The sequence below is a fragment of the Ranitomeya imitator genome, chromosome 2 (genome assembly GCF_032444005.1).
Source record: "Ranitomeya imitator isolate aRanImi1 chromosome 2, aRanImi1.pri, whole genome shotgun sequence".
In the NCBI taxonomy this organism is placed as follows: Eukaryota; Metazoa; Chordata; class Amphibia; order Anura; family Dendrobatidae; genus Ranitomeya; species Ranitomeya imitator.
In genome coordinates, this window is record NC_091283.1 from 158,718,178 (window position 1) to 158,738,631 (window position 20,454).

General features: G+C 45.7%; 1 protein-coding gene across 1 annotated transcript in view; it reads right to left on the reverse strand.

The window, feature by feature from the left end:
* The window catches only part of NPDC1 (neural proliferation, differentiation and control 1), a 124,473-nt gene that overhangs the window by 24,941 nt on the left and 79,078 nt on the right, over positions 1-20,454 (reverse strand). Inside the window, exons 3-4 of the mRNA XM_069747629.1 lie at positions 11,210-11,299; positions 10,163-10,294 (exon numbers count right to left, since the gene is read on the reverse strand). Of these exons, the coding sequence (XP_069603730.1) occupies positions 10,163-10,294; positions 11,210-11,299 (222 nt within the window). The remainder of the gene's footprint in view (positions 1-10,162; positions 10,295-11,209; positions 11,300-20,454) is intronic.

Genomic DNA, 20,454 nt, shown 5'->3' on the forward strand with positions numbered 1-20,454 from the left:
TGTTTTCCCTTGCCATATTATAGGCATTGTTCTAAGTGTTTTTAGATGTTTTTAAAATGATCTGTCCTGTATTTGCACCTTAATAAAGCTGTGTTTGTTTGTACAAATCCATGCTGTTTGGTGATCCCCTTTTTGTATGGCCTCTGCTTTTTCTTGTTTTTGTGCATACTACGTAGCTGTGTTATATACTACGTGGCTGTGCTATATACTGCGTGGGTTGTTATATACTACGTGGGCTGTGCTATATACTATGTGCCTGTGCTATATACTACGTGGGCTGTGACTCTTTCGCCTGGGGCCCTCAAAAACCTGAAGCTGGCCCTGGCTTCACTGATTAGTTGCGCCCGGCCGGCTACGAACAATCAGCGACAGACGCAGTCTGGCCACGAATTGGCGCAGGACTTGAACCACACTTCACTGATTGGTCGCGCCCGGCCGGCCGAATACTGTGTATTTATTGCATTATTCTGAAATCTTCATAAATAAACTACCGTATTTTCCGGCGTATTAGATGACTTTTTAACCCCTGGAAATCTTCTCAAAAGTCGGGGGTCGTCTTATAAGCCGGGTACGGTTTGTGCAAGGAGCGGTTCTGGATGGTTCCCAGGGTCTGGAGGAGAGGAGACTCTCCTTCAGGCCCTGGTATCCAAATTAAGGTTAAAAAAAAAAAAAAAGAATATAAATAAAAAATATGGATATACTTCCCTTCCGATGGCCCCTGGCCAGTCAGCAACAGGCTTAGTACGGCCGCGAATTGGCCCCTCCCTACTCTCCTCAAGTCAGTGCCAGTGTGTCGCCCCATCCCGGACCAACTTTTTGCTATTAATGCTGCCTATGCAGCATCAATAGTAAAAAGATATAATGTTAAAAATAATTTAAAAAAATCTCGAGACCGCTAAGTCATCTGGGTAATTTTGCAATGCATGACTGGGAACGGAAGCTGGCGGCCGCATCGCGCGCATCAGAACAGCTTCGGTGGACGCCGGACGGTGAGTATATAACTATTTTTTATTTTAACAGGGATATGGTGCTCACACTGCTATATAGTACATGAGCTGTGATATATACTACGTGGGCTGTGTTATATACTGTCTGGCTGCTATATACTACGTGGGCAGTGTTATATACTGCGTGGGCTGTGTTATATACTACGTACATACAGTTAGGGCCAGAAATATTTGGACAGTGACACAATTTTCGCGAGTTGGGCTCTGCATGCCACCACATTGGATTTGAAATGAAACCTCTACAACAGAATTCAAGTGCAGATTGTAACGTTTAATTTGAAGGGTTGAACAAAAATATCTGATAGAAAATGTAGGAATCGTACACATTTCTCTACAAACACTCCACATTTTAGGAGGTCAAAAGTAATTGGACAAATAAACATAACCCAAACAAAATATTTTTATTTTCAATATTTTGTTGCAAATCCTTTGGAGGCAATCACTGCCTTAAGTCTGGAACCCATGGACATCACCAAACGCTGGGTTTCCTCCTTCTTAATGCTTTGCCAGGCCTTTACAGCCGCAGCCTTCAGGTCTTGCTTGTTTGTGGGTCTTTCCGTCTTAAGTCTGGATTTGAGCAAGTGAAATGCATGCTCAATTGGGTTTAGATCTGGAGATTGACTTGGCCATTGCAGAATGTTCCACTTTTTGGCACTCATGAACTCCTGGGTAGCTTTGGCTGTATGCTTGGGGTCATTGTCCATCTGTACTATGAAGCGCCGTCCAATCAACTTTGCAGCATTTGGCTGAATCTGGGCTGAAAGTATATCCCGGTACACTTCAGAATTCATCCGGCTACTCTTGTCTGCTCTTATGTCATCAATAAACACAAGTGACCCAGTGCCATTGAAAGCCATGCATGCCCATGCCATCACGTTGCCTCCACCATGTTTTACAGAGGATGTGGTGTGCCTTGGATCATGTGCCGTTCCCTTTCTTCTCCAAACTTTTTTCTTCCCATCATTCTGGTACAGGTTGATCTTTGTCTCATCTGTCCATAGAATACTTTTCCAGAACTGAGCTGGCTTCTTGAGGTGTTTTTCTGCAAATTTAACTCTGGCCTGTCTATTTTTGGTATTGATGAATGGTTTGCATCTAGATGTGAACCCTTTGTATTTACTGTCATGGAGTCTTCTCTTTACTGTTGACTTAGAGACAGATACACCTACTTCACTGAGAGTGTTCTGGACTTCAGTTGATGTTGTGAACGGGTTCTTCTTCACCAAATTAAGTATGCGGCGATCATCCACCACTGTTGTCATCCGTGGACGCCCAGGCCTTTTTGAGTTCCCAAGCTCACCAGTCAATTCCTTTTTTCTCAGAATGTACCTAACTGTTGATTTTGCTACTCCAAGCATGTCTGCTATCTCTCTGATGGATTTTTTCTTTTTTTTCAGCCTCAGGATGTTCTGCTTCACCTCAATTGAGAGTTCCTTTGACCGCATGTTGTCTGCTCACAGCAACAGCTTCCAAATGCAAAACCACACACCTGGAATCCACCCCTGACCTTTTAACTACTTCATTGATTACAGGTTAACGAGGGAGACGCCTTCAGAGTTAATTGCAGCCCTTAGAGTCCATTGTCCAATTACTTTTGGTCCCTTGAAAAAGAGGACGCTATGCATTACAGAGCTATGATTCCTAAACCCTTTCTCCGATTTGGATGTGGAAACTATCATATTGCAGCTGGGAGTGTGCACTTTCAGCCCATATTATATATATAATTGTATTTCTGAACATGTTTTTGTAAACAGCTAAAATAACAAAACTTGTGTCACTGTCCAAATATTTCTGGCCCTAACTGTACATATCCCAGAATCGGGCCACCATCTAGTGTGTGTGTGTTTATGTATGTATGTGTGTATGTATGTATGTATGTATGTATGTATGTGTGTGTGTGTGTGTGTGTGTGTGTGTGTGTGTGTGTGTGTGTGTGTGTGTGTGTGTGTGTGTGTGTGTGTGTGTGTGTGTGTGTGTGTATGTATATATATATATATATATATATATATATCTGAATGTGTGTATGTCCGGGATTGGCTTCTGAACCGTCGCAGCTACAGCCACAAAATTTTGCACAGTCACACGTCTGGACCCCGAGAGCGTCATAGGCTATGTTGTGAGGTGAAATTTTAACCCCGCGCTTTCCAATTCACCAAATAATTTTGCCCCCATCTACATAATGGGGAAAAAGTGAAATGAAAAGTGTTGGAGGCAAATTGACAGCTGCCAGATGTGAACAAGGGGGACTTAAAGAATGAGAGCGATGGTGCCAAAGAGTATATACCGTACAGTTGCTAAGGTGGGGCCCCGACATGGGATACTCACCACACACGGGGATATGAACACACACACAAAATGCGCCACACACTACCACGTGCTTGAACACATATACCACCCTCAGCACACATTTCACCACACATACACCAACCTCGCCACATAAAAGTCGAAACACAAAAGTCGCCGCTCAAAACTCGCCACGCGCAAAACTCGCCACATGCAAAACTAGGCTCACGCAAAACTTGCACCCGCGGAAAAATTGCCACATGCACAAAAGTTGCAACACATGCAAAAGTTGCCTCAAACAAAACTTGCACATACTCAAAAGGCATTACACATAAAACTCAACACGTGCAAAACTCGCCATGCACAAAACTTGGTGCACACAACTTGCTACACTAACCTGTCACATGCAACTCGGCACACAAAAAGTTGCTACATGCATGTCGCCACACGCAACTCAACACACACAACTTGACAAACGAAACTCGCCCTAAAAACACACACAAGTCTGGTATTATCCTTCAAAAATAAAAATCTGATTAATAAGCAGACAAACTACAGGAGCAACAAATGTACCATATAGGAAATACGCCAGCTGTCAGTCACATATACTGTCTATTATGTGTATGTGTGAGCTAATATATACTGCCAGGGGGAGGGCTTCCTGTTGGCTGGGGATTTATCAGGCTGCCAATTTAGCTTACAAATACTGAGGTAAAAATACTGACCAAATAACGTGTGAACGAGGTCTAATACAGGAGGAGATGACATACAGATATATACTATATAGAGGAGGAGATGACATACAGGTATATACAGGAGCAGATGACCTACAGGTATATACTATATAGAGGAGGAGATGACATACAGGTATATAATATATACAGGAGCAGATGACCTACAGGTATATACTATATACAGGAGGAGATGACATACAGGTATATGCTATATATAGGAGGAGATGACATACAGGTATATACTATATACAAGAGGAGATGACACAGGTATATACAGGAGCAGATGACCTACAGGTATATACTATATACAGGAGGAGATGACATACAGGTATATGCTATATATAGGAGGAGATGACATACAATACCACGTTAGCACCCAGCAGATTTGAGACCACCTTATGTGTTAAGAGTCTCCTTTTTTACCTAGTATCCAAAAACAGTATTGCTATTCATGTTTCATATTGACATGCTCTAGCACTACAGAGTGTAACTTTTTGTTTATTATATATGGAGATGGTTGCTCCTAGCTTTCACCTGTTCACATTAGCTTGGAAGAGCCAGTCAGTCTTTTGTCATTTTTATATTAGCTCTCTGACCGAACTCTCTGGCCTCCAGCATGTGGCGATTTTAATTGCAACAAAAATCCAAATAATCAGACTTTGCAGAGAGATATTCACATCTACCCAGGAATTCAGACTTCAATCTTAGGGAGGCATTCACACTAGACACGTTAGGACCCAGCAGACTTGAGACCACCATGTCGTTGGTTGCTGGGCATGCATGAATTGGCCAAATTATGTGCTAAGCGTCTTTTTTTTCCCCTAGTATCCAGAAGCAGTATTGCTATTCATATTTCATATTTACATGCTTTAGCACTACAGAGTGCAACTTTTTTTGTTTATCAAACATTTCTGAACGCAACGATACCAAATATGTGTATTTTTTATTGTTTTATTTTTAAATTGAGCAAAGCTGGGGTGATTTGAACTTTTATATTCTTTTTATTTTTTTCCAAAGTTTAAAAACTTTCTCATTTTTTTATGGTATTTGATAGTAAGGGGACTTGAAGCTGCGATCAATCGATGGCCTGTGCTATACATTGAAGTTCTTCAGCACTGCTGTCAACAAAAAACACGAAATATGAACCCCAGCTAAACTCTGGCTTTCACAGTAGTATTAGGACAGGCATTAAGGTTCTTCACCAGGACCACGGCTGTCATAGAAATCCATTGGCGTCCCCGGGATAACGTCATGGGTGCATGGAATGATGCACCCCCTTGCCGGCGCATGTTGAATGCAGCTATCAGAAATTAAATGCAGCATTTAACATATTAACAGCCACGGGTGGAGAGCTGCTCCAGCCACGGCTGTTAGAGGCAGATGATGGCTGATTAATTCAGCCATCATCTGCCAGGAAAGAAGCGGATTGCAAGCAAAGACAGGGACACTACACATGATATAACTGTACATCATATGTTGTGAAGGGGTTATGTGACTGTACCTTCAGCTTTCCTAGACCCCAGACAGGCTGGCGGTTTAGTAACACAATGATATATCCCCTTTATCCCGTATTGCTGCCTACTTAGGCAGGTTTTTTTTTTTAAATTCGTTTATTAAACAACAACAACAAAAGAAAGAACAATTAGACATACATGGTTTACATATATCCAAGTCCGCACGGATACACTCATATGCAAATCTCAAAGCATAGACTGGTTCATATAAACTCACAGTATGTCTAAAGTACTTAAAACCCTAAAACTATTTTACTGCCAGAACAATCCCCATCACATTAATAAAGTAATATTGAAGTACAGCGTGAACAATGCATATTTTTCCGTGAGCTCTATCATATTGGAGCTAGGCCATCAGCTACGTAAGGATATAGTAAGGTACGACGAGTTCCATACATCCCAGATTATTAAATTTTCCTAAGCAGCCCCTATTCTGGTATAAAGTTCGTTCGTATGGTATAATTGAATTTACCAGCTCAATCCAGGCCCTGAGAGATGGTTGCGTATTACCCATCCAGCGTAAGGCTATCAGTTACCTTGCCAAGAAAAGTGTCTCTCAACAGGATTTGAATATGGTGTCCCCACAGCTCTTCATCTAGCACCCCAAATAAACACACTAATGGATTTAGAGGGACGGGAACATGTACAAGAGAGGTCAATAGTGAAGTTACCTCTTTCCAAAAAGAGAGAATAACTGGACTTCCCCATATCATGTGTATAAAATCTACCTTCCCTGTATGGCATCTGAGGCATTCTGAGGATTGAGACCACCCAATTCTGAATAATCGTAACGGGGTTATATATGATTGATGTAAGATATACTTTTGTATCATTTTATTGTTCGTTGAAAGGGATACCTTAGTTGGGGACTCAATAGCAATCTCCCAATCCTCATTCTGAAGATCAGGTATCAGGAGTTTCCACATTTCTCTAACTGGCAATAGAGCAGAATCAGCGTCCACGGATAGCATATATGTGTATAGTGCAGAGATAAGACCATGGGGTCCCTGTGATTTAACGACCCCCATCAGTGAGAAGGATGATATTTGCTTCATGTTCATACTATGCATATGTGATTGATGATCTGAGCTGCAAATATCGAAAGAATTGAGGCCTTGGGATATCATACCCAAGTTGCAATTGTTCAAAGGACATTAAGGTTCCTTGTTCATAAAGATCATTAACCGACAAGACACCATGTGATATCCAGAATTGAGCAGATAGGTGATTCAGTAGCCCCGGGAAATATTCATTATCCCATAGAGGCATTTCGGCTATAATACCATCAAAGTGAATTACCGTATATACTCGAGTATAAGCCGCGATTTTCAGCCCAAATTTTTGGGCTGAAAGTGCCCCTCTCGGCTTATACTCGAGTCAATGTGGGTGGCAGGGTCGGCGGGTGAGGGCGCTGAGGCATACTTACCTAGTCCCAGCGATCCTCGCGCTGTCCCTGCCGTCCCACGGGCTTCTGTGCTGCAGCTTCTTCCCCTCTTCAGCGGTCACGTGGGACCGCTCATTAGAGATATGAATAAGCGGCTCCACCTCCCATAGGGGCGGAGCCGCCTATTCATTCCTCTAATCAGCGGTGCCGGTGACCGCTGACAGGAAGAGCTGCGGCACCGAAGACCAGGCAGAGGGACAGCGCGAGGATCGCCAGGACTAGGTAAGTATAGCATATTCACCTGTCCTCGTTCCAGCCGCCGGGCGCCGCTCCATCTTCCCGGCCGGCGCCTCCATCTTCCCGGCGTCTGCGCTCTGACTGTTCAGGCAGAGGGCGCGATGACGCATACAGTGTGCGCGGCGCCCTCTGCCTGATCAGTCAGAGCAGAGACGCCGGGAAGATGGAGGCGCCGGAACGAGACGCCGGGAGCTGCAATCAAGGGAGGTGAGTATGTGTTTTTTTTTTTTATTGCAGCAGCGGCGGCAGAGATTTCTATGGGGCACAATGAACGGTGCAGAGCACTGTATATGGCACAGCAATGGGGCACAATGAACGGTGCAGAGCACCGTATATGGCACAGCTATGGGGCACAATGAACGGTGCAGAGCACTATATGGGGCACAGCTATGGGGAAATAATGAACGGTGTAGAGCACTATAAGGCACAGCTATGGGGAAATAATGATCTATTTTTATTTTTGAAATTCACCGGTAAATGCTGCATTTCCACCCTAGGCTTATACTCGAGTCAATAAGTTTTCCCAGTTTTTTGTGGCAAAATTAGGGGGTCGGCTTATACTCGGGTCGGCTTATACTCGAGTATATACGGTACCTTTTTTACCTGCTTCCAAATCAATCTCGCCAACCGGAGTAATGATAATAGTCTAGGGGTACTAGGCCTATTTTTTTCCAGAAAGCCCATTGGGCAATTATCTTTGCGGCATGAGCCAGATGACTCTCTGAGTTTGACAAACAGCCCCCACAGGCATCCACTGTCCCAGAGCTGTAAGGGTACCGTCTCACAGTGGCACTTTGGTCGCTACAACGGCACGATCCGTGACGTTCCAGCGTCGCTCTATTATCGCTCCAGCATTGTAGACTGCGGTCACACTTCGCAATGCACGGCGCTGGAGCGATAATTTCATGACGTATTTGCGATGTTGAAGTCGTACGGGACAGTCGTACGGGCATGTCACACAGGAGGTGCTCTCACAATTCAGAGCACATTTTGCATAATCTACGCGTGACGTTGTTCACGAGGGGCGTGTTGTGCTGCTAGCTAACTACACCTGTAATGTGCTGATTGGCCGTTGGTTACTGTGCGCGCATTGGTTGGAAAAATTGTCACCTGAGCGCTATTGTTCCCGACGCCACCTCAGCTTTCAAAAGAATACAGCGCTTGAGAGCCGCGGTTTTATCGGCCGGGAACAATAGTACCACGTCTGTCGAATGAGCGCACAGTATTGTACCGCCCAATCAGCACACAGGAGGTGTAGAATTTGGCGCTCCTACGTATCAAGCTCCTCCACTCATTACATCGTATACAATATCGTGCCCACCTGTTACACGATGCGAACATGCCGCCACAGCGGGACACTTGACGACGAAATAAAGTTTCAAACGATCTGCTACGACGTACGATTCTCAGCGGGGTCCCTGATCGCAGGAGCGTGTCAGACACCGCGAGATCGTAAGTATATCGCTGGAACGTCACGGATCGTGCCGTCATAGCGACCAAAGTGCCACTGTGAGACGGTACCCCAAGTTGTCCAGCCAAATTATACAGAAAAAAATCTGGTAGCGCCGCTCCCCCATTAATTTAGACCTATGCAAGGTAGACAATTTAAGTTTAGGTCTAGCCTTCCCCCATATAAAAAGGACGAAGCTAGTGAGTTTAAACTTGGAAAAAAAAAGATCTAGGGACCGGTACTGCACTATGTTGAAGGGAGTAATTAAGCTTCGGAAGGAATATCATTTTATTTAAATTTTAAGACCAGAAACAGACAGTGGCAATTTACTCCAAATAGCAAATTTGTGTTTGACCAGATCGAGCAACAGGAGAATATTAAGTTGTAGACAAAGTCTGCTGCATTTTGGTACAATTATTCCTAGGTATTTAAATTTAGACACGGCCGGTAGTGGCGATAACGTTTCAAGGTGATCTGTTGAGTCATGGGAAAGAGGCATTAAGGCGGACTTATCCCAGTTAATGTATAATCCCGAGTGTGTACCAAATCCCTCTACAATGGTGATCACATGTGGTAAGGTCTGCTCAACTTCATCCATAAATATTACCATGTCATCCGCGTATAAACCAATAATATCCGTACGGTCCGCTATTTTAATCCCCCTAATAGCTGGAGTGGATCTCATGCGTATTGCTAGTGCTTCTATCGCAAGAGCAAAGAGGGCATCCCTGGCGGGTTCCCCTTTCCAAGGAGAATGTTTCAGATATAGCTTTATTAATAATTATTCGGGCTTTTGGTTTCATATCTACTTAGGCAGATTTGATGTTGTAAAATGCAATAACAGCCATATTAGATTTTGGATCGTTAATCATGCTTTATGTAAATTGAGCTGTCATTTTGATAATGAATTCAAAAGTCTTATCATTTGAGTGGGAGGTTCAGATAAGAAGAAGGGTCTTGTGAGGCCTGCAATGATTGGGCACTGGGCTCTCCACTGGGGCAATTGTACTCCGCTCAGGCAGTCATCCTGGCTCTCCTCAGAGTTAAAAATTACTCTATTGTGTCACTCAGCATCCTCTCATCCCTTCCTGTGGTGTGCACCTTTGACTGGAATGTTGTACAAAACAGGCAAGGGGACACAATGGCCTTTTGAAGACTGATTAACAAGCCCTTTATAATGTCTCCTGAAAAGAGCATAGAGGGTATCTTTACACCTAAACACTTCCCCAGGCTCTTCATCCAGCAAGCTGAACACCTGTTAGAAGGAAGAGGAGGGGAATGAGGGTCTTGAAACTAACGATTTACTGGCAGCCTCCTAAGAACTCAGATGCAATCCACAGGTTTCACCACAGTCCTGAATGGCAAAATCAACCTATTGATATAAATGCATTTGCCACTCAGGAGTTTGGACCAGCTGGATGATAGCCCCTGTACAAGCAATATTAGTGGTCACATAATAAACAATGACATTTAGCCAAAACCATGTGTAGTACCTAGCAGCACAGCATCATTAGGAGGTCGTCTAGGTGTTCTAGGGGCCCCTGGTACGTCACTTCGCCCCGACGGTTCTTTCGCTGGAGGATTAGGGACTTGAGTAGATGGAGGCTGGGAAGATGTGGCGTTTACTGACAGGATTAAAAGAATTAAAAGAAATAAATAATTAGACAAGTGCCGAAGCCGTCAATGTACGGAGGCCGTAACGAAGATTTACTTACTTGACAATTTCATAATGTACCAGAATTAAATACAGGGTGATGATCGTCAGAATGATCATTAGTGAGATCAAGGAGTCGTGATCATGGCCCCATGTAAACCAGGTCAGTGATAATTCACTTGATTATTGCTAATCATACATTTTATGCCAACCTCAAAAAAAAAAATCCCTGTTGGACGGCAGCACATCCACCTCTTGTGAACGGGGTGTGCTGCCGACAAAGTTCCATATAATTATTGCATCATGTAAGAAAATAAGCCCTGATCTGACTTCCTACATAATCAATTGATCCTCCTTTACAACATTCCATCTTCCTGTGTAGAAGGCTTAGTAGTGATTGGGTGGTTATTATAGAAATCTGTATGGGGACGTGTGGCTACAGGCCAGTACCCTCCACAGGCTGGAAGTGACCCCGTGCCGCTGACAGCGTTTACACTGCCTGTGTTCCTGCGGTCATGCTCCATTTATCCTGAGTGGATGCACACAAGCGGATAATTAGGGGCTCTGTGACTGATTAATAAGACAACAATCTGCATATTAGATTTACAGCATCCCCTGTGCTGATTGCCCACAGGCCTGTAGAGGATGATGACTTTAAAGAGCCACTAACCCTAAAGATCAGCAGTGTTATAGAAGGGGCTGATGTAATGGACAGAAGTCAAAGTAATGAAGATGAATGACCAGACACATTTGTAGCAAACTCCCATGTTCAAATTCACAGACAGCAAACGAGAAATTGAGGTGGCATACAAAAGTGACAAAATGGAAAAGCAAAATGCTTCACTTGGTGCAACCACAGCGATCCGACGGCCTGCGCATTGCTAACCTTGCTGTGCATATTCTGGGAGACGCGGGTTCTGCTTCTCCAGCATGGACGCCAGGTAGTCGATGACGTCTTCTGGGCTGCTCACCTTCACTGAAAGACACAGACAGTAAAAGAAACGCCAAGTTATTACAAACGCAGATGCAAACATCCACTTGGACTATTTTCATTTTTGCACTCCTGCTTTTTCCTCCACTTCTTTTTCACAGCACTTAGAAAAAATTTCAAGTGCTGTGAATAAAAAAAAAGGATGCTATTTGGCCATTGTATTTTGGTTTGGTTTTAATGGTGTCCATTGTGTGGTAGAAATGACTCGGGCACATCTTTCTCCAGGTCGGTCCGATATTGGCAATTAACGAAAGTGTAGTCACAAATAAATAAATCTGGTTTGTGTTGCCATTTTTGAGACCAGTAAGTTTTTTTCCCCAGCTGATGGAGCCATTGTTGGGCTCCTTTTTTTTCGCATGCCCAAAACAGTTTTATTGGTAATATTTTCGGGTACATATAACTATTGCAATTTGTTGTTAGGAAGAAGAGGTAACCAAAAAAATTGCAACTTTGGCATTTTCCCTTTCCTTCATCATTATACAGTTTACTGTATAGTTTAAACTATTTGTTTTACAGCGCACTATCACAGATGTAATGATTCCAAATCTGCTTATTTATTAACTGGTAAAAAAGGGGATGATTTTTATATATTATTTTCATGTAGAAAAAATAAATACATACATAAAAGGTAAATATTTATAAAATATAAAGATATATCAGTACCACAGTAAGAAGTAACGCTCTCTTATACAGTCCAGTCACAAGAGGACTAAGGGGACGATCATGGGGCCCTTCAGCAGGGCGAGGGCGAGGTGAACCAGGGCTTGCATGCACAGGCAATCACACCAATGTAAAGAGAAGCGATCATCTGATTCATGCTGCCAAAAATCAGAGTCTGGTGCACAATTGCCATTTTTTCACTGCAACCGTCTGGCATATCAGAGAACGTATACTTAGACGATGCAGCTGGAAATCAGATGATTCCCGTTGCGCCTCTGACCGATTTCTTCCAGCGGGAGAGAGAAGAGATACCGGCGAGGGGACAGCAACGGGAGATGGAAGAGATACCGGCGAGGGGACAGCAACGGGAGATGGAAGAGATACCGGCGAGGGGACAGCAACGGGAGATGGAAGAGATACCGGCGAGGGGACAGCAACGAGAAATGGAAGAGATACCGGCGAAGGGACAGCAACGGGAGATGGAAGAGATACCGGCGAGGGGACAGCAACGGGAGATGGAAGAGATACCGGCAAGGGGACAGCAACGGGAGATGGAGGAGATACCGGCAAGGGGACGGCAGCGGGAGATGGAAGAGATACCGGCAAGGGGACGGCAGCGGGAGATGGAAGAGATACCGGCGAGGAGACGGCAGCGGGAGATGGAAGAGATACCGGCGAGGGGACAGCAACGGGATCATTTGATTCATGCTGCCAAAAATCAGAGTCTGGTGCACAATTGCCATTTTTTCACTGCAACCGTCTGGCATATCAGAGAACGTATACTTAGAAGATGCCGCTGGAAATCAGATGATTCCCGTTGCGCCTTTGACCGATTTCTCCCAGCGGGAGAGAGAAGAGATACCGGCGAGGGGACAGCAACGGGAGATGGAAGAGATACCAGCGAGGGGACAGCAACGGGAGATGGAAGAGATACCGGCGAGGGGACAGCAACGGGAGATGGAAGAGATACCGGCGAGGGGACAGCAACGGGAGATGGAAGAGATACCGGCGAGGGGACAGCAACGGGAGATGGAAGAGATACCGGCGAGGGGACAGCAACGGGAGATGGAAGAGATACCGGCGAGGGGACAGCAACGGGAGATGGAAGAGATACCGGCGAGGGGACAGCAACGGGAGATGGAAGAGATACCGGCGAGGGGACAGCAACGGGAGATGGAAGAGATACCGGCGAGGGGACAGCAACGGGAGATGGAAGAGATACCGGCGAGGGGACAGCAACGGGAAATGGAAGAGATACCGGCAAGGGGACGGCAACGCGAGATGGAAGAGATACCGGCGAGGGGACAGCAACGGGAGATGGAAGAGATACCAGCGAGGGGACAGCAACGGGAGATGGAAGAGATACCGGCGAGGGGACAGCAACGGGAGATGGAAGAGATACCGGCGAGGGGACAACAACGGGAGATGGAAGAGATACCGGCGAGGGGACAGCAACGGGAAATGGAAGAGATACCGGCGAAGGGACAGCAACGGGAGATGGAAGAGATACCGGCAAGGGGACGGCAGCGGGAGATGGAAGAGATACCGGCAAGGGGACGGCAGCGGGAGATGGAAGAGATACCGGCAAGGGGACGGCAGCGGGAGATGGAAGAGATACCGGCGAGGGGAAAGCAACGGGAAATGGAAGAGATACCGGCGAAGGGACAGCAACGGAAGACGGAAGAGATACCGGCGAGGGGACAGCAACGGGAGATGGAAGACATACCGGCGAGGGGACAGCAACGGGAGATGGAAGAGATACCGGCAAGGGAACAGCAACGGGAGATGGAAGAGATACCGGCGAGGGGAAAGCAACGGGAAATGGAAGAGATACCGGCGAAGGGACAGCAACGGAAGACGGAAGAGATACCGGCGAGGGGACAGCAACGGGAGATGGAAGACATACCGGCGAGGGGACAGCAACGGGAGATGGAAGAGATACCGGCGAGGGAACAGCAACGGGAGATGGAAGAGATACTGGCGAGGGGACAGAAACAGGAAATGGAAGAGATACCGGCGAAGGGACAGCAACGGGAGATAGTAACATAGTAACATAGTTAGTAAGGCCGAAAAAAGACATTTGTCCATCCAGTTCAGCCTATATTCCATCATAATAAATCCCCAGATCTACGTCCTTCTACAGAACCTAATTGTATGATACAATATTGTTCTGCTCAAGGAAGACATCCAGGCCTCTCTTGAACCCCTCGACTGAGTTCGCCATCACCACCTCCTCAGGCAAGCAATTCCAGATTCTCACCGCCCTAACAGTAAAGAATCCTTTTCTATGTTGGTGGAAAAACCTTCTCTCCTCCAGACGCAAAGAATGCCCCCTTGTGCCCGTCACCTTCCTTGGTATAAACAGATCCTCAGCGAGATCTTTGTATTGTCCCCTTATATACTTATACATGGTTATTAGATCGCCCCTCAGTCGTCTTTTTTCTAGACTAAATAATCCTAATTTCGCTAATCTATCTGGGTATTGTAGTTCTCCCATCCCCTTTATTAATTTTGTTGCCCTCCTTTGTACTCTCTCTAGTTCCATTATATCCTTCCTGAGCACCGGTGCCCAAAACTGGACACAGTACTCCATGTGCGGTCTAACTAGGGATTTGTACAGAGGCAGTATAATGCTCTCATCATGTGTATCCAGACCTCTTTTAATGCACCCCATGATCCTGTTTGCCTTGGCAGCTGCTGCCTGGCACTGGCTGCTCCAGGTAAGTTTATCATTAACTAGGATCCCCAAGTCCTTCTCCCTGTCAGATTTACCCAGTGGTTTCCCGTTCAGTGTGTAATGGTGATATTGATTCCTTCTTCCCATGTGTATAACCTTACATTTATCATTGTTAAACCTCATCTGCCACCTTTCAGCCCAAGTTTCCAACTTATCCAGATCCATCTGTAGCAGAATACTATCTTCTCTTGTATTAACTGCTTTACATAGTTTTGTATCATCTGCAAATAACGATATTTTACTGTGTAAACCTTCTACCAGATCATTAATGAATATGTTGAAGAAAACAGGTCCCAATACCGACCCCTGCGGTACCCCACTGGTCACAGCGACCCAGTTAGAGACTATACCATTTATAACCACCCTCTGCTTTCTATCACTAAGCCAGTTACTAACCCATGGAAGATGGAAGAGATACCGGCGAGGGGACAGCAACGGGAGATGGAAGAGATACCAGCGAGGGGACAGCAACAGGAAATGGAAGAGATACCGGCAAGGGGACAGCAACGCGAGATGGAAGAGATACCGGCGAGGGGACAGCAACGGGAGATGGAAGAGATACCGGTGAGGGGACAGCAGCGTGAGATGGAAGAGATACCAGCGAGGGGATGGCAGAGAGAGAGATGGAAGAGATACCAGCGAGGGTACAGCAACGGGAGATGGAAGAGATACCGGCGAGGGGACAGCAGCGCAAGATGGAAGAGATACCGGCAAGGGGACAGCAGCGGGAGATGGAAGAGATACCGGAAAGGGGACGGGAGATGGAAGAGATACAACGGAGATGGCAGCGGGAGATGGAAGAGATACTGGCTGCAACTGAGCAGTGGGCCTCTGGTGTATGCTGAGGTGTGAGGAGTAAAGTGCTTGTCCCCCCTGGTAGCATCAGCTACTATGGCTAATGGCTTCCTTTACGGTGTCATTACAACTGGAGGCTTAGCTGAATTTGCTGGATTTGTGAGGGTAGAGGGAAATGAATACCATCAATGTCCGTCACGCATCATTAGGTACACACTTGAACCACAGGATCTTATAGGCAATTACTATGGATTAGGAGTCAGTGACTTAACCCTTCATTGGGGTCTGTATGCTGCTCATGTCCTCCCTGCCGAAGATGAATTGTCTGATTAAAGCTGTAAATGAAGAAGCCACCTCAAGCCTTCAAATACTCATCAAAAGCCTCGAGGTGAGCACCTCTCATGTGACTTGTCCCACAAGCAGAAGATGTGTGGATAAAAGATAAGGATGGCTCTACCCCTCCATAGCCCAACCCAAACCCCCAATTATTAAAGGATGGTAGAGGAGACAGAAGCAGGGATGATCAATAGATGAGAAATGTGTTCCTAAAAACCCAGTCTAACAAGTCAGCAAGGAAAAGGGGGTTCTTTGTGCATGCTGAATAAGACCTATAGGGGCCTGTATACAAATGCATAGTATGTGCAGCAAAAAGAAGAAAAAAAATATGGATAGCACTCACCGGTCCTTAAAACTTCATGCTTTATTCAAAAACCGAAAATATCATGGCTAGGAGAACAGTTTCATAGGATGTGCGAGCCAGTGCCAACGACGGCCGATTCACACTACACGGCGCCGTGTAGCACGAAACGGCTGTCGCAACAACCTGTTCTCCTAGCCACAATGTTTTAGGTTTTTGAAAAAAACATGACGTTTTAAGGACCGGTGAGTGCTATCCATATTTTTTCTTCTTTTTGCTGCACATATTATGTACTGTTTTTCTGGATGAGCACCCAGAGTTCACAGCTGCGGTCTAACTTAGAGGGTATCAACCGTGGATGTGGTAATATCGCCCATTAGCAGTGCCGTCAAACTATTTCTTTTTTGATATACGAGTACACATGCATAGCACTGCTCCCGAACCTGTACCAAAGCTACTACTCCTATTATGTTCCCTCGTCTTCTGGAGCAAGATCTCCATTTTATGAATCAGCTGGCCAAAGATAGTGTTGCTGAATACCAGCCTAATAGGGGGGCTCCATCAAGTAACTCAACTGCAGCAGGCTAGGGAAAGAGGGAGTATGACAACCACAACATTCGCTATATGTACATAGGATAGTTGTCACTTCCCTGCTCCCTGAGCATCATAGCCACGTGTAGGCTGCAGGTGGATGGGAGAAGCTGTTGTCACCAGAGCAGAGGATGTGCAAGGTAATAAATTTGAGAGGAGCAGAGAAAGGAGCATCTGTGGTTAGGAAGCAGCCATAAAACATTATACAGCGCAAGGTGCTGCTGGTAAATACCTCTGCGCACTGGTGCAGCCTCTATGGCGACCAGGCACAGTGCCCCGCCAGATATTCTGGACAGACTCTCACCTCCCCAGATATACACGTGGTCAAAATTGTTGGTAAATGTCTTTCCTGTTCCTGATATAAGGATCTCGGCTTTTAATTTAGATGAGTCTGTGCTGCACTTTATTTACATGTGCAGTAGCGAATCAGGGCTGTGGAGTCAGAGTTGGTGATTTGGCTTACTGAATCCACAGCCCTGCCGGACCCAGGCCTCCCGGCCAAAAAAGGGCAGAGGCCCGGCCCCAGGCCAAAAAGGGCAGAGGCCCGGCCCCAGGCCAAAAAGGGCAGAGGCCGGGCCCCAGGCCAACTGGCCAAAAAGGGCAGAGGCCCGGCCCCAGGCCAACTGGCCAAAAAGGGCAGAGGCCCGGCCCCAGGCCAACTGGCCAAAAAGGGCAGAGGCCCAGCCCCAGGCCAACTGGCCAAAAAGGGCAGAGGCCCAGCCCCAGGCCAACTGGCCAAAAAGGGCAGAGGCCCAGCCCCAGGCCAACTGGCCAAAAAGGGCAGAGGCCCAGCCCCAGGCCAACTGGCCAAAAAGGGCAGAGGCCCAGCCCCAGGCCAACTGGCCAAAAAGGGCAGAGGCCCAGCCCCAGGCCAACTGGCCAAAAAGGGCAGAGGCCCAGCCCCAGGCCAACTGGCCAAAAAGGGCAGAGGCCCAGCCCCAGGCCTCCTGGCCAAAAAGGGCAGAAGCCCGGCCCCAGGTCTCCTGGCCAAAAAGGGCAGAAGCCCGGCCCCAGGCCAAAAAAGGCAGAGGCCTTGCTTACCAAGTTTTTCCCAAAGAACACAAATATTGCCCTGCCACTCCAAGCACACACCTACTTGAAATATAGCTCTACATTCTTAAGAATTGCTCTGCTTTCATATCTACAACTCCATCCCTAAGGCAGTGTTTCCCAAACTTTAGTCATCATGGCCCGCCAAGGTCATGTTTTCAGGCTTTCTACAGTATAGCACAGGTGAGAGAATTCCTGATTGCTTGTCACCACATGTGCAATGCTATGGAAATCCAGAAACCATGACCTGTGGGGGGCCATGAGGACATGAGTTTGGGATACACTACCCTAATAAAGGTACCGTCACACTCAGCAACTTTACAACGAGAACGACAACGATCCGTGACGTTGCAGCGTCCTGGATAGCGATCTCGTTGTGTTTGACACGCAGCAGCGATCTGGATCCAGCTGTGCCATCGCTGGTCGGAGCTAGAAGTCCACAACTTTATTTGGTCGTCAGGTCGGAGTGTATTGTCATGTTTGACAGCAAAAGCAACGATGCTAGCAATGTTTTACATGGAGCTAACAACCAGCAAGAACGATAAGTGAGTCGCCGTTACGTCACTGGATCGCTCCTGCATCGTTCTGGAGTTGCTGTGTTTGACGTCTCTACAGCAACCTAAACAGCGACGCTGCAGCGATCGGCTCGTTGTCTATATCGCTGCAGCGTCGCTGAGTGTGACGGTACCTTAAGGTAAGGAGCCCAACTCCCTGTCCCCCAAAAAATTCTTGCTACAATGAGAACAGGTCTGCTCCCTCAAATATCATCCCGCTGCCTCTTAAAGACTTGTTCACCCAAGTACAGCTCTGCTCAATACCGTCAATACTAGTATCACCATACTACGGCTCCAGCCACCCGCAAATAATGACTTGCTTCCCCAAAAATTTCTTTTCTCCTCTAGTTTTAAGTCCCCTTTCCAAGTATAGCCATGTTTCCCCACTTGAAAAGCCTTCCTGGCATGGCTCCATGGAGTAAAGACCCCTTGGGGCAAGTAAAGCCTTGTGCGCGCACTCCCCATCACTTGTTTCAGTATCACCTAGACTTGATTGCACTGAAAAGGTAATGTAATTTCAGAAGACTCTAGAATACAATATTGGTGCCATGAGCCAATTAGTTTTGTATATTTGGGAAAATAATGATGTCTGGCTGAAGAGCTGCAGTCTGTGGGGGTCCGTTTTCATTAACACATCACACCTGCCTCTACAAAACTGAGCAAATAACCCTCCTTCCTGCAGCTCAATAGGTGAACAAGACCTGTACAGATGGTAACGAGTTTTGGGAAATGTCCCTCAAGAACAAGGCAAATGGTTTGAGAAAAGAGCTGCCTGTGCCCCCCTCTGGGATGAATACAGGGGGTGTAACATTTCTTGCTCATAGCTGTGTTTAGCAAACATGTTATACCAATAGAGTGCAACTCGGGGGAGGTGACACTGATCTATTCACCTAAACACAATAGAAAGAGCCAAGAAGGCAATGGAGCAATGGGCTGCAGATCCTAGTGAATGCTGCCTCTAGTGGCCAAGTGGAAGAATGACCGCATTTAATGCAAAATATTAAAATTTGAGAGTTGTCAATGGCCGATAGCCAATACATAGAAAAATAAAAGGTGACAGTACTAAGAAATATTTTTCTGTATCCATATTTAAAGGAACACTCCAAGCCTACCTGACATACCATGTTCCATTTTTGAGACAGGAATGACGTTAACCTTCGTCAGGCTGCATAATTTTACAACGTTAACAGGCTGCAGAGGTACAATTGTACCTTCATATATATTTTATTGAAATTTGGCCAATATATTCTGGACCAAAACTGCAGAGATGTCACGAAATTTCAGCCCTCTGCGGCTTTTCGAAAAAAAAAAGTTATTGCAATTTTAAAACGGAATAGTTACAATTGTACCTACTCACCCGGACGAAGGTTAAACAGTAATTTTACAATTAAGATTTATTTCTATTTTTTTTAATTTTGGTGATGAATAGGAAGAGGTTTTATTAGTATAGAATATAGAATAAGTACACGTGAGGGAAAACAAGGGGATGATGAGAATTGTTAATATATATATATATATATGTGCCTCTAGGAGTCTTTAATCGCTTGTACAATACACTGCATTACTATAGTATTGCAGTGTATTGTACAATTACAGGCATAGACACGAGGGCCTTCCTGGGCTCCTGGCTGCAGTAACAAGGTCATGGGCACCATTAATCACATTGGGGAAGTACAATTGGGTGTAGGAAGGGACCCGCTGGCCCATTTCCATGGCGCTGGCACATAACAGATTGAGCTGCTGTGATAGAACCTAGAATTTGGTGTGACTGGCACATGCACTGTATGGAGGGCACTGTGAAATGGGCCCTACGGGCACAGGAGGGCATTGACACTTGCCAGAATCAGATGTAAGGCTATGTTCACATATCCAGTAATCATCAGCCATGGGCCATTGTAGCACATATTTATTCCCCTGTTTTGTATCTCCTGTACCTGCTCATATACCGTAGGTTTTATTGTGATTTAATAAAATTTAGATTTTTTATGGAACTATATGGCTGCTTGTTCGTTTTTTTTTTGTATTTACATTGTTGGCAGTTTGTCTCGTCATTAGTCCGCTATGTCTGTTACTTTACATCCATATTGCGACAAAATTTCATAATTATTTGAACATG